This window comes from Hypomesus transpacificus, unplaced genomic scaffold (genome assembly GCF_021917145.1).
Source record: "Hypomesus transpacificus isolate Combined female unplaced genomic scaffold, fHypTra1 scaffold_61, whole genome shotgun sequence".
Classification (NCBI taxonomy): domain Eukaryota; kingdom Metazoa; phylum Chordata; class Actinopteri; order Osmeriformes; family Osmeridae; genus Hypomesus; species Hypomesus transpacificus.
In genome coordinates, this window is record NW_025814034.1 from 313,553 (window position 1) to 329,728 (window position 16,176).

The 16,176-nt window shown below is 44.2% G+C and overlaps 1 protein-coding gene and 3 non-coding genes across 4 annotated transcripts in view; all 4 read right to left on the reverse strand.

Annotated features, from left to right (window-relative positions):
- The window catches only part of LOC124465862 (collagen alpha-1(XXIII) chain), a 41,069-nt gene that overhangs the window by 3,514 nt on the left and 21,379 nt on the right, over positions 1 to 16,176 (reverse strand). The window contains exons 4-28 of the mRNA XM_047017493.1: positions 13,851 to 13,858; positions 13,551 to 13,577; positions 12,816 to 12,842; positions 12,637 to 12,663; positions 12,479 to 12,505; positions 12,359 to 12,385; positions 11,795 to 11,854; positions 11,146 to 11,262; positions 10,253 to 10,288; positions 10,109 to 10,126; positions 9,947 to 10,000; positions 9,803 to 9,847; positions 9,543 to 9,608; positions 9,398 to 9,442; positions 9,148 to 9,183; positions 8,961 to 9,050; positions 8,650 to 8,703; positions 8,503 to 8,559; positions 8,367 to 8,393; positions 8,163 to 8,231; positions 7,916 to 7,969; positions 7,629 to 7,655; positions 7,486 to 7,539; positions 7,213 to 7,299; positions 1,727 to 1,765 (exon numbers count right to left, since the gene is read on the reverse strand). Coding sequence (XP_046873449.1) covers positions 1,727 to 1,765; positions 7,213 to 7,299; positions 7,486 to 7,539; positions 7,629 to 7,655; positions 7,916 to 7,969; positions 8,163 to 8,231; positions 8,367 to 8,393; positions 8,503 to 8,559; positions 8,650 to 8,703; positions 8,961 to 9,050; positions 9,148 to 9,183; positions 9,398 to 9,442; positions 9,543 to 9,608; positions 9,803 to 9,847; positions 9,947 to 10,000; positions 10,109 to 10,126; positions 10,253 to 10,288; positions 11,146 to 11,262; positions 11,795 to 11,854; positions 12,359 to 12,385; positions 12,479 to 12,505; positions 12,637 to 12,663; positions 12,816 to 12,842; positions 13,551 to 13,577; positions 13,851 to 13,858 — 1,178 coding nt within the window. The remainder of the gene's footprint in view (positions 1 to 1,726; positions 1,766 to 7,212; positions 7,300 to 7,485; positions 7,540 to 7,628; positions 7,656 to 7,915; positions 7,970 to 8,162; positions 8,232 to 8,366; positions 8,394 to 8,502; positions 8,560 to 8,649; positions 8,704 to 8,960; positions 9,051 to 9,147; positions 9,184 to 9,397; positions 9,443 to 9,542; positions 9,609 to 9,802; positions 9,848 to 9,946; positions 10,001 to 10,108; positions 10,127 to 10,252; positions 10,289 to 11,145; positions 11,263 to 11,794; positions 11,855 to 12,358; positions 12,386 to 12,478; positions 12,506 to 12,636; positions 12,664 to 12,815; positions 12,843 to 13,550; positions 13,578 to 13,850; positions 13,859 to 16,176) is intronic.
- Positions 457 to 529, reverse strand: trnav-cac. The gene has a single exon. It is a non-coding gene; the product is annotated as a tRNA-Val (tRNA).
- On the reverse strand, positions 1,548 to 1,620 carry trnav-aac. Its single transcript has one exon. It is a non-coding gene; the product is annotated as a tRNA-Val (tRNA).
- Positions 2,474 to 2,546, reverse strand: trnav-cac. The gene has a single exon. It is a non-coding gene; the product is annotated as a tRNA-Val (tRNA).

Genomic DNA, 16,176 nt, shown 5'->3' on the forward strand with positions numbered 1-16,176 from the left:
AATTTGTTATACTCTCTAATATCTTACATAGCACTAAAGAGGGGGGGGGGGGAGAAGTAACAAGTAACAACAGAAGACGGAGGGATGAAATAAGAAAAACATGTTTCTGCCCGGTTTCGAGCCAGGGCCCTGCGCGCAGGAGCCAAATATGGTTTGTCTTAAATTTCCTTAACTTTTCCAATCCATTCTCTATGGTAGTCCTTAACTCTACGGATGTACTATTCAAACAGCCTCTGGTGGTGCTGTTCTGACTTTCCCATAGACACCCATTGAAAAAGAAAGAGGCACTGTGTCATCAGTCAGTTTATCTCACGTAAGCAAAAACGACACCTAGAAGAGCGAAGATCACCGTTTCTTCAGATCTGACCCCTCCTATAAATCCAATCCCCGACCCATTCCGTGGTCCGTGTCGAGGTGCCTCTCGAGGAAAAGGAATGGGATGAAATAAGAAAAACATGTTTCCGCCCGGTTTCGAACCGGGGACCTTTCGCGTGTGAGGCGAACGTGATAACCACTACACTACGGAAACTGATGACTGATATGTCGATATTAGTGCATCAATAGGTATTTTAACACATTAACACAACTTTTCGATATCAACATTATTGTATTAAATTACACAGTTTGTGACATTATAAGTGACATATTTTGAATATGCTGGATCAAAATATCTATGGGGAAATATTTCTCACTCTTTTAACTACATATTGATTTATTTATATGACCTCACCCTCTGTTGCACTTATTTATTTGGTTGAGTGTCAATAAAAGGACTTGATTTCATATAAGTGGTACTATCAATTTATGTTTTAAATGTGTTAATTAACTTGTCAATCAAAGTATTCGTTAAGTTGTAAATGTATTAACATATTAAACTGTTTATTTTTTATTTTTTAAATACATCATTCATTTCAATATAATATATTTTTTCTTAAGAATTTTAATCTGGACAGGGCCTTTTGATACACACTCAATAGGGGTCAGCATCTGTACTACATGTACTACAAAAAAAAAACGATATAACTAAATAACCCATTACAGTTGGGTATGACTTTTCCAACAAGCTGTACGATTCCCAAATCCCAAATATCACATAGTAAGAGAAATTAGATCAATTTTGACGCAACTAGATTTTTATTATTATTATTTTGCTACATGAGCGTGTTAACCACTACACTACGGAAACTGATTATATTTCTCTCTTCAAATATTTTTCTATGAACGATACCATTAAGTGCATGTCAATAGTGGACTTTTCAACATTGTCTTATCTTGCTTAATGCTGGGGACACAACACAGGATAATCGGGTCGATTATGTCCCGATTATCTTGATGGTTCCGCAGATTTTATCAGATGATCCCTTGGTGTGAGGTGTGTTAAGAGTGACCACTCACTGTAGGAGCAAAACGGCTAAATCTAGGATCTTTTGTCCTCATGTTTGTGGTCTCTCACAGTTTGAATATCTTATAAAATTAATACAATCGTATAGTGTGTCCCCAGCATTAGACTCAGGAAAGAGGGAGGCGTAGGTGAAACGGAAAAAACATGTTTCCGCCCGGTCTCGAACCGGGGACCTTTCGCGTGTTAGGCGAACGTGATAACCACTACACTACGGAAACTGATGATCATGATGGGTCGATATTAGTGTTTTAATATGTATTTGAATATACTATAGATTAGATCTATTTTAACACAACTAGATTGTAATTATTTAGCTATACACACCTTGTGCCAGCATCCTGGTATCGGCAACCCATCCCGACCCTGTGGAGACAGAAAATAAATGTTATCAAATTAACTTACCTAACTAATCACATATTCATAACCATCCAGTTACAAGAAAAGTAGGGAGGGTAGTACAACCGGACAACTAAAACGAAAAGTCGTACAAGATTACCAAAGACCAAAACATACAAAACACACAACAGTTTAAATACCACTGTCACTGACAAAATCACAAACAAGGTTGTTGTCTAATCATTAATGCACAATTTATCCAAGCAGGGTTAACACAGGAGTGAGGGAGAGGCATAAAGTCAGGAAGCAGTAATACTATACCAATGGGCAAGGGGTGCCAGAGGGTGGCCCCGCCTCCCCGAGGAGCTCTTTACCTCCACTGGTTTCCTGAAAACCATTCCAAGTGGTTTTGAGTCACTTCTATTTAAAAATCAATCAACGTACACCTATAATCAAGCACACAAACTAGGACTGGGATGGGAATGGCTAAAATGGCACTTGCTAAAGCTACCTACAAAATACTCTTGTCGACACAAACCGGTACTAAAAAGACAGCAACAAAGGTTATAGTAAAATAGAAATTAAAAAATGTCTATTTTCTATTAGAAGAGAATGGTAGTCCAATCAGAAGTGTTACAGCGCAGGGTTGGACATCCTACCCCTCCTACATAGCAAACCCTGCCCCATGTCGAGGTGCCTTTCGAGGAAAAGGAAAGGGATGAAATACAAAAAACGTGTTTCCGCCCGGTTTCGAACCGGGGACCTTTCGCGTGTGAGGCGAACGTGATAACCACTACACTACGGAAACTGATGACCCTGAACATCCCCGACAGCTTTACAACTGTGACGAGTTGGGGTTTCAGATGGACAAGAGCAGGAACATGGTGCTGGTGAAGAAGGGGTGCCAACTACCCTACAAACAGGCAGTCTGCACCAGGGACCACATCACAGTGCTGGTGTGCCTGAACACGGCTGTCCTACACCACAGGAGTACCCCGAGGGACCTTATTTGGCATGAGTCCCTCGGGGTACATAGACTCCATTTTATTCAGGCATTGGTTCCAGGAACACTTCTTAAAGCATGTTGTGAGGGAGCGCCCCCTGCTCCCGATCTTCTATGGACACAAGAGCCACCTGGACCTGGAGGTGATCAACACCGCCAGAAGGAAAGCTGTAGTGCTCCTGTGCCTGCCACCACATCTCTCCCATGTCCTGCCCTTTACATTTTTATTCCGACATTTTCGTAAAATTACTGACGAGCCTTGAGATGGACGTTAGCTAGACAGCTTTTCTAGTTGCGAATGCCTTTGTTAATCGCATTAGTTCAATCGCGGTATACTTAAGCAGTAAACACATTCATTTAAGTAACAAAATTCACTTATCTATACTGAAAGTATAGCCCTTGAAAACAGCGGAATATCGCAATTTTCCTTACTACGCTCACGCTTGTTTCATTAAAAGAAAATGGCGCTTGTAGAACTGTTGTATAAAAACACCACAAGAACAGCGTTTTTGCTGAACATTAGTAGGGAGGACAAACCCGTTTGAGCGTTTTTCCTGAAATACGTTTTTATTAGTTATTCCTGGTGAAATTATGGAATTAAATGACATATTTACGATATTAAAATACGTGTGCACAATAATATCAACAATATTTGCTAAATGTAGACGTTTTTAAAGGTTTTGAATTTTACCTCGAAGCTACTTCCGTTAATCAGCAGTTTGTGAAAAAGAGGCTAGTTTTACAACAGCGACTTTGGATGTAAACTACTTTAACATGTTAGCTGATTAGCCAATATGAGTGAGATATGTATACAGTTACATTAACAAACCTCTTGCTTGTGAAGTATTTTGTCTTAAATACGAAGGGAACACATCACATTAACAATTCTAAAATGCTTGACACGCCAAATGTTGTCTTTTTTTGACAAGCGTCCCTGAAGCTCAGATTCCGAGTCGAGTTCCATGAAGCGTTGCAGTGAATGGTTGCAGGCACTCATCGGACTTAAACTCAAATAACTCAAATGTCCCAACTGGAAAAATGTTGCGGTTTCACAGTCCTGTAGAGGACATTTTTCTGAACAGATTGACATCAAGTTAAGGTTGTGGCATTAAAGTTCAGGTTAGTAGCCAAGGGTGTAAAGACCACTCGGCTAATTACAGACGTCTTAAACTGTTAAAACGCCAGTGCCACATTCGGGACGGTATTCACACAGGCATTGGATCAATCCTAGTTTTCGGGCCTACTAGCTCGAATGTTTTTAGATGTTTATCTGCTACAAATGAATGAGTTGTCTAAAAAATGAGTTGGAACAAAATACCACTATTAAGTGTGCCCTTTGCGCCCCTCCCCCCACCTGTCTGGGCCAGGCTGCTGCTGTAAGTTGCTAGCCAACCTTTACTGAGGGGACTGTTTGAACGCGCTGGAATAAAAAAATGTTCATCTTTATGTATATTTGAGACCACAGATTCGTAGATGTACGTTTCCACTATATGTTAACCGATTTTAAGGGCGATCGGATTAAATGAGCGAAAACAAGGCACATCTGTCCATATTTTGTTAGTGAAGCAGGGAGAGGAATGCTCGTGGCAAGCTAACTGGCTGGGTAGAGCGATAGGGAGTTTGTTAGCACTCAAAATGTAGCTCTTAAACAGGGGCACTCCTAGGACATAAGCTTGATTATAAAAAATCCCCCAGCTGGGAAATGTTCGCGGTTTTCACAGTCCTGTAGAGGAGACCTTCATGAACACAATGACATCAAATTGAGGCTGTGGCATTGAAGTTCAGGTTAGTAGGCAATGGCTCAAAGTGCTCTCAGCCATTTACAGACCTCTTAAAATGGGAAAACCTCTGTGCCACATACGGGATGGTATTCACACAGGGATTGGCTCTAATTTGAGTGACAGGTTGATTCACCAATTGAAAAACTCATCTGGGAATTTTGATTTTTGTAAGGGGAGTGCCGAGATTTTACTGTCGCCGTTTGGCTTCCTAAACAGCAGTAGAATTACAAGTTTTTCTAAACCGCGTCGCGTACAGCATTACAGTGAGCTACACTGGTTTAAAACTACAGGTATATAAGGACAATTGTACCCATGAATTGTTTACTAGTAATATAATGTCATAATAAATCATAAAAGGTTCATCGATATGTGTATTATTTTAACGATCGAAAACGGATGTATCACAGACCGCTATCGTATATGTCGTTAAACAGAGGCTAATTACGCTAACGACTCAGTCATCAAACGAAAATTGACTACTGTTTTCGAAAGTAAATGTACTGATAATATCAGCGTACATCGTACTGTACATTAAATATCACAATTGTGTTTTTTATCACAATGTTAAATGAGGAGTAAGTTCAGTTTGGCATTTGTTGACGCTTGGAACTCTCCGTTGTGATTACATTGAGAGCAGAACGTTTGATAACCACTACACTACGGAAACTGATGACCCTGAACATCCCCGACAGCTTTACAACTGTGACGAGTTGGGGTTTCAGATGGACAAGAGCAGGAACATGGTGCTGGTGAAGAAGGGGTGCCAACTACCCTACAAACAGGCAGTCTGCACCAGGGACCACATCACAGTGCTGGTGTGCCTGAACACGGCTGTCCTACACCACAGGAGTACCCCGAGGGACCTTATTTGGCATGAGTCCCTCGGGGTACATAGACTCCATTTTATTCAGGCATTGGTTCCAGGAACACTTCTTAAAGCATGTTGTGAGGGAGCGCCCCCTGCTCCCGATCTTCTATGGACACAAGAGCCACCTGGACCTGGAGGTGATCAACACCGCCAGAAGGAAAGCTGTAGTGCTCCTGTGCCTGCCACCACATCTCTCCCATGTCCTGCCCTTTACATTTTTATTCCGACATTTTCGTAAAATTACTGACGAGCCTTGAGATGGACGTTAGCTAGACAGCTTTTCTAGTTGCGAATGCCTTTGTTAATCGCATTAGTTCAATCGCGGTATACTTAAGCAGTAAACACATTCATTTAAGTAACAAAATTCACTTATCTATACTGAAAGTATAGCCCTTGAAAACAGCGGAATATCGCAATTTTCCTTACTACGCTCACGCTTGTTTCATTAAAAGAAAATGGCGCTTGTAGAACTGTTGTATAAAAACACCACAAGAACAGCGTTTTTGCTGAACATTAGCACGTCTGTGCCTACCTTCGACTTCGGGCATGCGGCCTTGTACCTGACCGAATAACAGCCGTGCTGTGATATATTTTGCAGCAAACTACCTCCGGTGACATTGTCTGAATAGTTTTTGTTATTTTACATGCCAATCAAATTAAACAGACAAAAATATACTGTCGTTCTTATGGTTTTTGACATTTTTCTTATTTCACTACCGCAACAAAATGGTTGCTGCTAACCAGCTAATTTCGCAAGCATGGCTAGCTGGACACTGTAGCTAGCTAGCTACGGTCGGCTAACTCAGAGCAAGGAGTTTATCACAGAATAAATAACGAACTAATTAAAACCCGGGGCAGCCTATGTAATTCTGCAATAATCGTCTGTCTAGGTGACTAGACGAGCTGGTCAATAATGCGCTGGCGCGAGTTCATCTTAATCGGCTCTCATACTACTGATCAGACATAATACTTGTCCTACCATTCTCTCCCGATCTTTTCTCTCTTGACGCTGCCCGCTCTACTCTCACTTAGTACCTGTACCCATGCAGCCATCTGATTGGTTGACACCTGACGCACGCTCTCATGATCATGCACATTGAATTGCCATTTGTCAACTGCTTTCCATTTGAATTGCGGATTGCATTGTCACTTTGCGCATTGAATTGCCATTTAACAAATGCATTTTCATTTGAATAAAGAGTCGAAAAAACCTTGTCAACCTGAAATTCAATGCAATTAGCGTTCATTCAAATTTGTATTCAAAGTAATACTAACTGAATTGCGGATTGCATTGTCATTTGCACATTGAATTGCCATTTGACAACTGCTTCCTATTTGAATTGCAGATTGCATTGTCACTTTGCGCATTGAATTGCCATTTGACAAATGCATTTCCATTTGAATAAAGAGTCTAATACACTTCCATCCTTGAGCTATTGAAAATGAGAACTTACGTTTAAACTTAATTTACTTTTCAGTGGCTGTGGGACTAAATACACACCGATAAAGAAAACATTGTCAAGCTTTCTCAAACGCAGGAAATGATACATTAACGTACGCAACCCCTACCTGTGATAGATCATAGAAGAAAGGTGATTAATTGCACAGTCCTAACACACAGCACCAGTTTCATAAGACACACATTTAAGAATACACACACACACTTTGGTGTGTAAAACATCTTTCTTAGCTTATTCATCCCCCATCAACAAGCTCCAGTCAGTTAAAGGATGGTTCATGGAATGGTAGCCTATCTCAGGACAAAGGGGACTTTGGTGTGGTAAAAGAAGGGAAGTGAAGTTGTAAAGGCGACGTCACATACCACAGGACAGGGTTGGTCCAATCCTGGGGGTCCCTGCTCGCCCTTCTGGCCCTTCATAGCCCTCTTACCCCCCAGGCCCCGGTCACCCTGGGATAGACCAGAGGAGGGCCACAAACAACTCATTATATGTAACTGAATTTTATTTTTGAAGCCAATGAGGACATCAGAAATGTATAGTTAAAGATAAATTGCCGTAGAGGGTATGTGAATTCTAATGATCTTGGTGGAGAATATGATGCTATGATTTGGTAAGGGGAAGGTGTTGTCACTTACCTTCTCCCCTCTATCTCCTCTGACCCCCTTCTCACCCATCAGTCCAGGGAAGCCCTGTCAAGGATAGAGGGAGGTTAAGACCTGCAGAATTTACAGAATTTAAGGCTTGCAATTAAATTCAGCCTGTAAATGAAAGTACTTACATCTAACCCTGGCTGTCCTTGTTCTCCCTGACAAGGAAATTACACAGAATCTCAAATTTACACTAAATTCTGTTTAATACTTATTGGTACAGTGTAATGTTGTAGGGCATACTGTATGATACGTGACTTTTTTTGGTATGCAAATAAAGTCAAAAAGCAGCTATTTCCAATGTCAAATCAAAGTGTGTTGTTGTGCATTCATTTGGTAAAAGGTGGTCTGAGGTCTTTTGAAACAGGCACCTATAGCTTTGATAGCTTTGATGTACTGAATGTAAAATGTGTCTGACCTTTCCACCTTTGGTGCCAGGGAGACCAACCAATCCAGTTGAACCAGGAACTCCCTGTGCGAGGGAGCGGTGGGTGATAAGGCACTTGAGGTATGTGGTAGCAGACATGTACCACCACCCACATTCACGACAGTCAGCCGAGCAAGACTTTGTGTGGGCCATAACTGCTGTTCAGCCAACACCACACAAAGCCATTGTTGGTCTTTCTCTCTGGAAACAGATAGTAACTATAAAGGGAAAGACTCACCCTCAAACCAGGGGGTCCTATGTGTCCAGCATCCCCCTTCTCTCCCGTTACCATCTCCCCAGGTTCACCCTATTTGATACAGAGCACACAACCTAGAATCCTCCGCAAAGCTTTTCTATTCTAAAATGTTTGCTCCGAATCAGAGAATGACGTGATTAGTGTTCGTGATCCTATTCAAGAGCAGGAGATCTGGATTCATCTCACCTTGGACCCAGGTACTCCGTGAGGTCCCTGCAAAACAGCAGATAAAATATGAGATTGGTTTCCTCATTAAAACACTGAAAACTGTGAGGCTGTGGTTGTGCTGTTCTGAAAGGGCTGCGGCCGTCAGGTCACCCACCGTGAACCCTGGGGGTCCGGGGGGCCCTGGAGGGCCGGGTATGGAGATCAGCTGAGCCTGGGGGAGGGAGAGAGTCGCTGGTCAGAGGATCCTAATCACTTAACGTACAACATCATGATGGGACCATTCCAGTAAACCATCACTGACCAGATTCTCCTCAAAGCGAAAGTCTCTTCGCTCTCCTTTTTGTCCCGCTGTCCCCTGATAACGTAATGCACAACAAAGAGAACAGACACTGTATGAGAGGTTGTTCTGTATCACACTGAGAACAGCAGTGCTATGAGATAAGAGATATTATGTATCCTGTCTTACGATTGATACATGATCCTTCTCAAATGTCTCTGCTTTGGATTAATAATCTATTTCTGCACTGTCTCAGCAATACCAGCTTGATTACAGTTGCTGCTGTTCGTTCTACGGTTTGACTCAGTTTGACAGAGCTAGTTCCCCCCACCTACCTGAAGACCAGGCTGGCCATACTGTCCTTTATCCCCCTTCTCGCCTGATGCTCCTGGGGTCCCTGGCTCACCCCTTTCCCCTTTATGACCCTACAAACACGGAAGAGAACACTTGAACACCACAGAACCCAATATACTCAGGTGACTGTCCCCCTTGGAATTCTTGATCATTCTTTTCTGTAGCTACCTTTTCCCCATCAGTTCCAGGTAAGCCAGCGTCTCCCTGTTGAGACACAAACCAAAATACAAGATTAAGTCTTAAGTGTCTTTCCTGGCAGGGACAATCACTCTAACAGTCCAGTGTTGCTGTCAGCACAGCTAAAAGACAGTGGACAAGACAGGGGCCTGGGAGTTCAGGAAATAATACATTATTTTAAGGTTAAGGACAAGTTAATTTAGTTGATGTATGCCAGTGTTGTATTTGGGACTGCTCTGACCTTCAGCCCTGGCTCCCCAGGGGGCCCCGGTGGTCCGGCAGGGCCCTGAGGAAACAGAAAAGGATCAAACTCAATCAGGCAAGAGATTTCTACATTACGTTTTTCAGTCAGTATGTGAGACTGCAAATGTTTGCTCAGGGCTTACCTGAATATGTGTCTGGCTGAGAGCAGTGTCAAAGGAACCTGGGATGCCCTTCTCTCCTGGGAAACCCTGTATAAGTAGAGAGATGGGGAGAGACAGAGAAAAGTAAGGAACTAGGTACTGGCACAACTTCCTTCAGTGGATGTATCTCTTAAGCTTTAAAAGGGTATTCAATGTCGAGTCACATATTCAAAGTCGTGTGCAAAATACACAGTGCAGCCATAACTGTGTAAGATGCCAGGAAGGAAAGGTTATTCACTCACCATGACCCCACGAGGTCCAGTCTTTCCCACCTCCCCCTTCTCCCCCTGACCAAGGACAGGACAGAACGTCAGCCTTGACTGAGTCCCAGATTTCATAACAGAAGACCAGTGAGTTTGTCGTTCAAACAAACTGAGCACCCTCACCTTCAATCCCGAAGGCCCCTCTGGCCCTGACATGCCTTGCTGTCCATTCTCACCCTGCACAAAACAAGAGAGGATACTGGATGAGAGCTGGAGACTGGTTGTGTGTGTCTACCTGTGTGTGTGTGTGTGTTTGTTTGTCTTTGTGTGCATAAGAACCTTTACCTGTGGTCCTTTAGGCCCCTGTGAGTAGACAGATAATAAACACATTATAAACCAGGAGTAAGATAAATAAAAAGTATCTATTATAAAAATAATAAAAAAACAATAATTTATACTTTAAAAAACATGGCATAAAGCATAGACTACCTCCTTTCCATCCAATCCATTTAGACCAGGTGGGCCCTGTAAATGATAGTGGAGGCAAACACAACACAGGTTCAATTAGAATCCGATAAAATAAAAAAGAATTCACTCAGATTAAATTCTGCTGGTTCTCCACTAGGGGAGCAGCATTTCATTACAATCTAGTCTCTGCTGTCTGATTAGTGAGAGACTCAACATCTGGTGTCCCAGATTTACAGTCTTGATGACATCTTCTACCACAGGAAATTATGAAGTCATTAGGACTCTCAAAACACTTCTGGCACTGACAAGAGATTGGCTAGCAAACTTTCAGACTTGTGGAAGGTAGGGTGTATATACTGATGAGTCATGATTAGTGAACAACCTTGGCGGTCTCATTAGCGAAATGATTTGGTGTTGGCGTTAAGGCTATCATGATGACAGCCACCCCATGTGGCGAGGAGGGTGACGAGTGAGAAGGGGAACCAGAATCCACCCACCCTCCCGCACTCCCCCCCCCCCGCCAAACCGCAGCAGTTACAGGAAGCAAAGGTAAACATTGTTGAGAGAGAGACAGCGACGAGTAGCGGAGAGGCGCCTCAGAGAGACATCTGTTGGCAAGATGGAGGCTGTGAGCCTACTCTACCAAGTACGTTCCCACACTCACTACGGACTAATCATTGCGTTGAACCTCAATGGGGCACATTTCACCTGCACAGGGAAGAGCAGAACATAGGGAGGGAGATGGAGAGAGCAGAGGGGGGGGGGAGGAGAGGACAGTGGAGGAGATGTAGTTTGGGCTTGGTGTCAGGGACAGAAACAATGGATGGTTTTGAAGGAGGAGAGAGGAAAGGGAAGAGGAGAGTGTAGAGATTGGACGGACGTTTGGTCGAAGAAAGGCCGGAGGAGCATCTTACCGGCTCACCCTGTTCTCCGCGGGGCCCATCCCTCCCCGTGTTCCCTGGAGGGCCCCTGGGGCCATGCGGTCCCGGAGGACCGGGCGGGCCAGGGGACCCAGCCTGGCCCTGGTCACCCTGCAAAAAAAGAGGCACAGGAGAGGCGGCATGTGAATGACGGCCACCATTTGTAAAACAAAGGTGACACAGGAGGAGAGCAGAACAAGGTCAAACGCTCTAAGGGACAGAAGGTGAGAGAGAGGTTGAGACAACGATTTTTCTCAGGCTTTTGGACAGGACAGGTGCAGGTGTGAAAGATCAGGTCAGTGCTTAGTTGAGGAGGAGGGAAGGGAAGCACAGTTCAGCCCGTCTGTACCTTGACGAGCCGTCTGTGGAAGGTGTGCTGGTCGCCGGACAGAAAGCTGTGATCAAAACGAGGAAAGACCATCTCCAGTCCAGAAGAAAGGACCGAGCAGACACAGGCATAGAGAAACACGAACAAAGAGATATATATAAATAGAAGCTTCAGGGACAAGTTGTCTCTCTTGCCCCTTGAAGGAAAAAGGGAAAAGGTCAAGGAGAGGGGGAGGGATGGAGCGACATGGCGGAGCTGAAAGTGAAACCGACCGTTAAAAAGAGAGCGCGAGAGATGGTCGAAAGGAGGACAAACCTTGACAGTGAGAATCTGATTACTGAGTAAACCTGCTGACCCATGTAATGCAGGGGGACCCTGGAGGAGAAGGGAGAGACACAGGGAGACAGGAGGAGGAGAGGATGAGGAGGGGCTAGTAGACCTCTTCAGCGATGCACAATAACACGCCGGTAATCATTCACAAAGGCTTCTGCCGAAGTCTGACCCAGGCCATCTGTTTCTGATGCAGCCGGGCCAAGCCGGATCAAGCCAGGCCAGGCTAGTCTAGGTGCTAAGGGAGTAGTCTAAGGTGATGGATGGACTTGTGAGCAGAAGACAAGTGTTAGAGAGAATCAAACATCCTTCTCTTCCACATTCCGGATTCTTTACAGGCCGTAAGTCTTCCTACTGTTGCGGAGAGTTGCGGAGACAAACAATGGACTTGGAACGTGTGTGAGTGTGTCTGTCTGTGCAGGTTTACATAGTATCCAGCAAAGGTCGGACTGCCAGGTGAATCTAATTGATCATAGCCTGTTCATTCATTCTTTTAACAAAGTCACTGGAGTGTGTCTATGTGTGTGTGTATGTTTGTGTGTGTCTCACCCTGGGTCCTATGTCTCCTTGATCCCCCTGAAGATATTGAAAACAACAAAAGACATCAGAATAACTTTATTCATTGGTCAACTGATGGTATGTTTGTGTGAGTAAAATATGCTTTTCTACCTTGTCTCCTTTGGGGCCAGCCAATCCCTGTGAAAAGGAAAAAAAGATTGAAGGTCATCTTGCCATCAGCGTACTCTCTTTCCTTCTCAAGTGTGGTGCCATCAGAAGACATGACACTCCCCACATCATGTGGTCATGTGATGAGGATGGAGACCTACCTCACTTCCCTTCTGACCAGGAAGACCCTGTAAATGGTGACACAGATTTGTTGATTTTAACTCTTGAACAAATGTATACACATAAATAAACCCAACATATTCTAGGAGACAAGAGTACTGGGACAACTGACTGTTGTCAGGCAATCTCTAGAAACTCTAAAGATGGCTGCCATACTTACAGGCAGTCCATCCATACCGAGAGGACCCTGGAACACAAGACAGAATAAGCTAAAAGTTAACATTGGGGCTTTTGTGGGGAAAATCTTTTGTTTGTGTGTGTGTGTTAGAGCACACATGTGGCTGATCTGTCCACTCACAGTATAGACTAACATCTCTGTTTTGTTTGAACTGGAACAGCTTCACAGACCTGTGTATGTTTCCCTGTTGGCTAGTTGGCCCTGAACCCCAAATGCTAGCTGCCAACACACACACACACACACACATACACACACACACACACACACACACACACACAACCAGCCTCAATACATCCCAAAGCATCAAGCAGAACAGACAGACATGATCACTCAAGCACAGTTCTTTGTCTGAGGTCAGTTCATAAAAGTAACACACGAAGACCTCAACAACAACAGTACATGGCATCTTGGTGCCAAAAAGACCGGAAACATCCTTTGTCAGCGTCTAAATGTGAGATGAGAGCTGAGTCCACTAGGTGACACTATATTTGTGAAGAACATGAATGGGACACAGGTTCAACCAAATAGCTGTGTATACCGAGATAGCTGTGTAGGCTAGGTACTGTAGGTGTAACATACCTACAGTATAGTTTATATATTCTGTCTGTCAGTACACATAGATTGATTGGAAAAATGGAGAGCACTTATTTTATGGACAACAGATTCAGTTGGGTAGTACTGTAGTCAGTGACAGAGCAAAGTTGCAGTGACACGTACCGGGTAACCATCACGTCCAGGCGTGCCCTGTAGGGATTAACCATCAAAAATGAGGATTAGGATTAAAATTAGGATACATTTCAGAGATCCGTTAAACCACCAAAAGCTCACTATCTTGAGCCACAGTGAAAACGGAAAACGATCAATTATTGCGCCAGCTAGAAATGTACTTCTCAAGTGTCTGTTGCCTTAAACATTCCCTGAATGTTAACGTACCTCCTCCCAGTCCACAATACTATAGACTCAGCACCTGTAACTATTCAGCACCACCTACCACAGCACCCTCATGGAGATACTTACAGGAGAACCTGCAAGAGAGACAGACAACAGACAGGGAGAGACACACTTGTGTTAAGATCTGGTCTGGTTTGATCGGGTCTGGTCTGGCATGCTCTGGATTGATCTGATCTGGTCTGGTTTGGTCTGGCCTGGTTTGTTCTGGTTTGATCTGGTCGGGTTTGGTTTAGTCTGGTCTGGTTGCTCTTCTGAGTTATCTCAGAGCTGATCTACAGAGGGATGACCGACGGATGTAAACAAAATAACCTGGTAATGTGTTCCAAGTCACAACAAAGGCTTTTTATGGGCTCCTTCTATCATCTTCGGCTTATGCTTCAGCAGCTGCTGTCGTAACACAACTACATTTCCTATGACGCTTTGTTTGCGGCGTCGATCATTCAATCAGGAGGCATATTAATGGTTTGATTACAGAATGTTCTAGGCACTCAATCAAGGCTTTGTTGCATGTTCTGTTCATCAAACCTAGTACTGCTATAGCTAGAAGAGCCTTCAGGAACATTCCTCCAGGAGCGAGTGTTTAAAACTTGACCCCTCCTGGAGAGAGAAAGTTTGGATGGATGAGGCCGGATTGGATGTAGCATTGAGGGGTTAGATGTAGCAATCCAAGAGGATTGGAGGGGTTGCAAAGTGATGCAAAACTGTTAAACACGCATACTAAAATCCCTCATCTAACCTCTCGGTGGTATCATGGAACTTGTAGCTTATACATGTTTTAGTTATCCTTTCGTTGCAATAGATAAAGCCAGCATTACTGTAAGAGGGGAGAAAGTTCAAATCTGTCAGTCTCTGTCTATTTCTCTCTTTGATGCTCTTTCTTTTGCCCTAGCAGGGAAGGACATCTCTCGGTGCAGAAACGAGTACAGTATATGGCGAACATACGCTAGATTTGTTTCTACGCTCAGTGATTACGGGGAAAGGATATCCGCCTGAGCCCTGTCAGCCAGCTGTTCGACTTTCCTCCTACTCGCACAGCACTCTGCTGTGCTTGACACTGTCCACAGCCCTGACCTCGGTGACACGGCTCACTAGGAAGCCTGCTATCAGGGACACTCCAGCCAGTGGTGATGCTCTTAAGAGATTTTCTAGCGCTAATGGAATGTGACACAGCATGTGGAAGGATCCAGAAGTAAGAGCTACAGCAGCTTAGAGAGACAAACCCTGGCCCTTTCTACCCAGCCTGGCCCAGCCCGGCCCCTGTACAGTGTCAAATCGACTCGCATGTAAACAGATGATGCGTTTCCGAGGGCAGATTCGTAGGGGGGACAAGAGGAGGGGGAGGGAATTGAAGAGAGAGATGGATTAGGATGACCTTCCCAGGTCTTCTGTCACAGAAACTGTCAAAGTTGGAATTCCTCCTCCCTTTTTTTTGTCACGGGGCGAGTGAAGGGAGAAAACCACAAAGAGAAGATAAAGAGATAGAGAGTGAGTGAGAGAGAGGGAAAACAAGAAAAAGAAAGAATGACCGAGAGAAAGAGATATAGAGGGGGGATGTGCCCATCCTGAGGGGAACGAGGACCTGGGTCAGGTCGGGTCAGGATGACGGACACAAACCAGAGGGGGCTGCTTTTCATGTCCACATCTTTTTGGAGTCGGGGGGGGGGGGTACACTGAACCAAACCAGTTCCCTTCCCCCATCAACCCCAACAGGGAAGCCGAAATCCTTCCCACAGAGACACTCGTCTATGGACATATCATACATTACACAGCAGAATAAAGTCGAGAAGAGTGAAGGGAAAGAAGAGAGGCAAAAAAGAGAATAGAAGGAAAGAATGGGCGGTAGTGTGTCAGGAAGGACTTTTGGCTACGGACGCAGTGGACGAAACGAATGTTTTTACCCTGACCGGACCACCTGGGAGTTCACTAACGGCACACACAGTTGTGCAGACACACACACAGTGATTTAGCACCAGCATCAATACACCGAGGCATAAATCAGTGTTTGGCCCTGTAACATTTGGCCCCCAGACACAGCTTAAAGGCTACTGTACAGATGAAAGACCAGGGCTCTCATAAGGCCATGCCTCTATACTCTGGGTATTTAGTTTCTCTGGAGGGCAAAGACACGACGGGATAGGAGGAGACGATACAGGGGACCTTATAACATGAGAGTCTTGCTTTTGTGTTTGACATGGTGATCACGTTGACCCAAAGAACCTAACGTATATTGTACATTACATTCAAGACAGGTTGCCACATCTGTTTACAATAGCAAAGCTATTATCAAGGAAATTGACTATATTTATCAGAGTACGTTCTTAACATTTAAACAGAGGACAAAATGGCCCCTGGGGGTCAGAGAAATTAGAGCGTTTTCTGATAAAGGACTCAA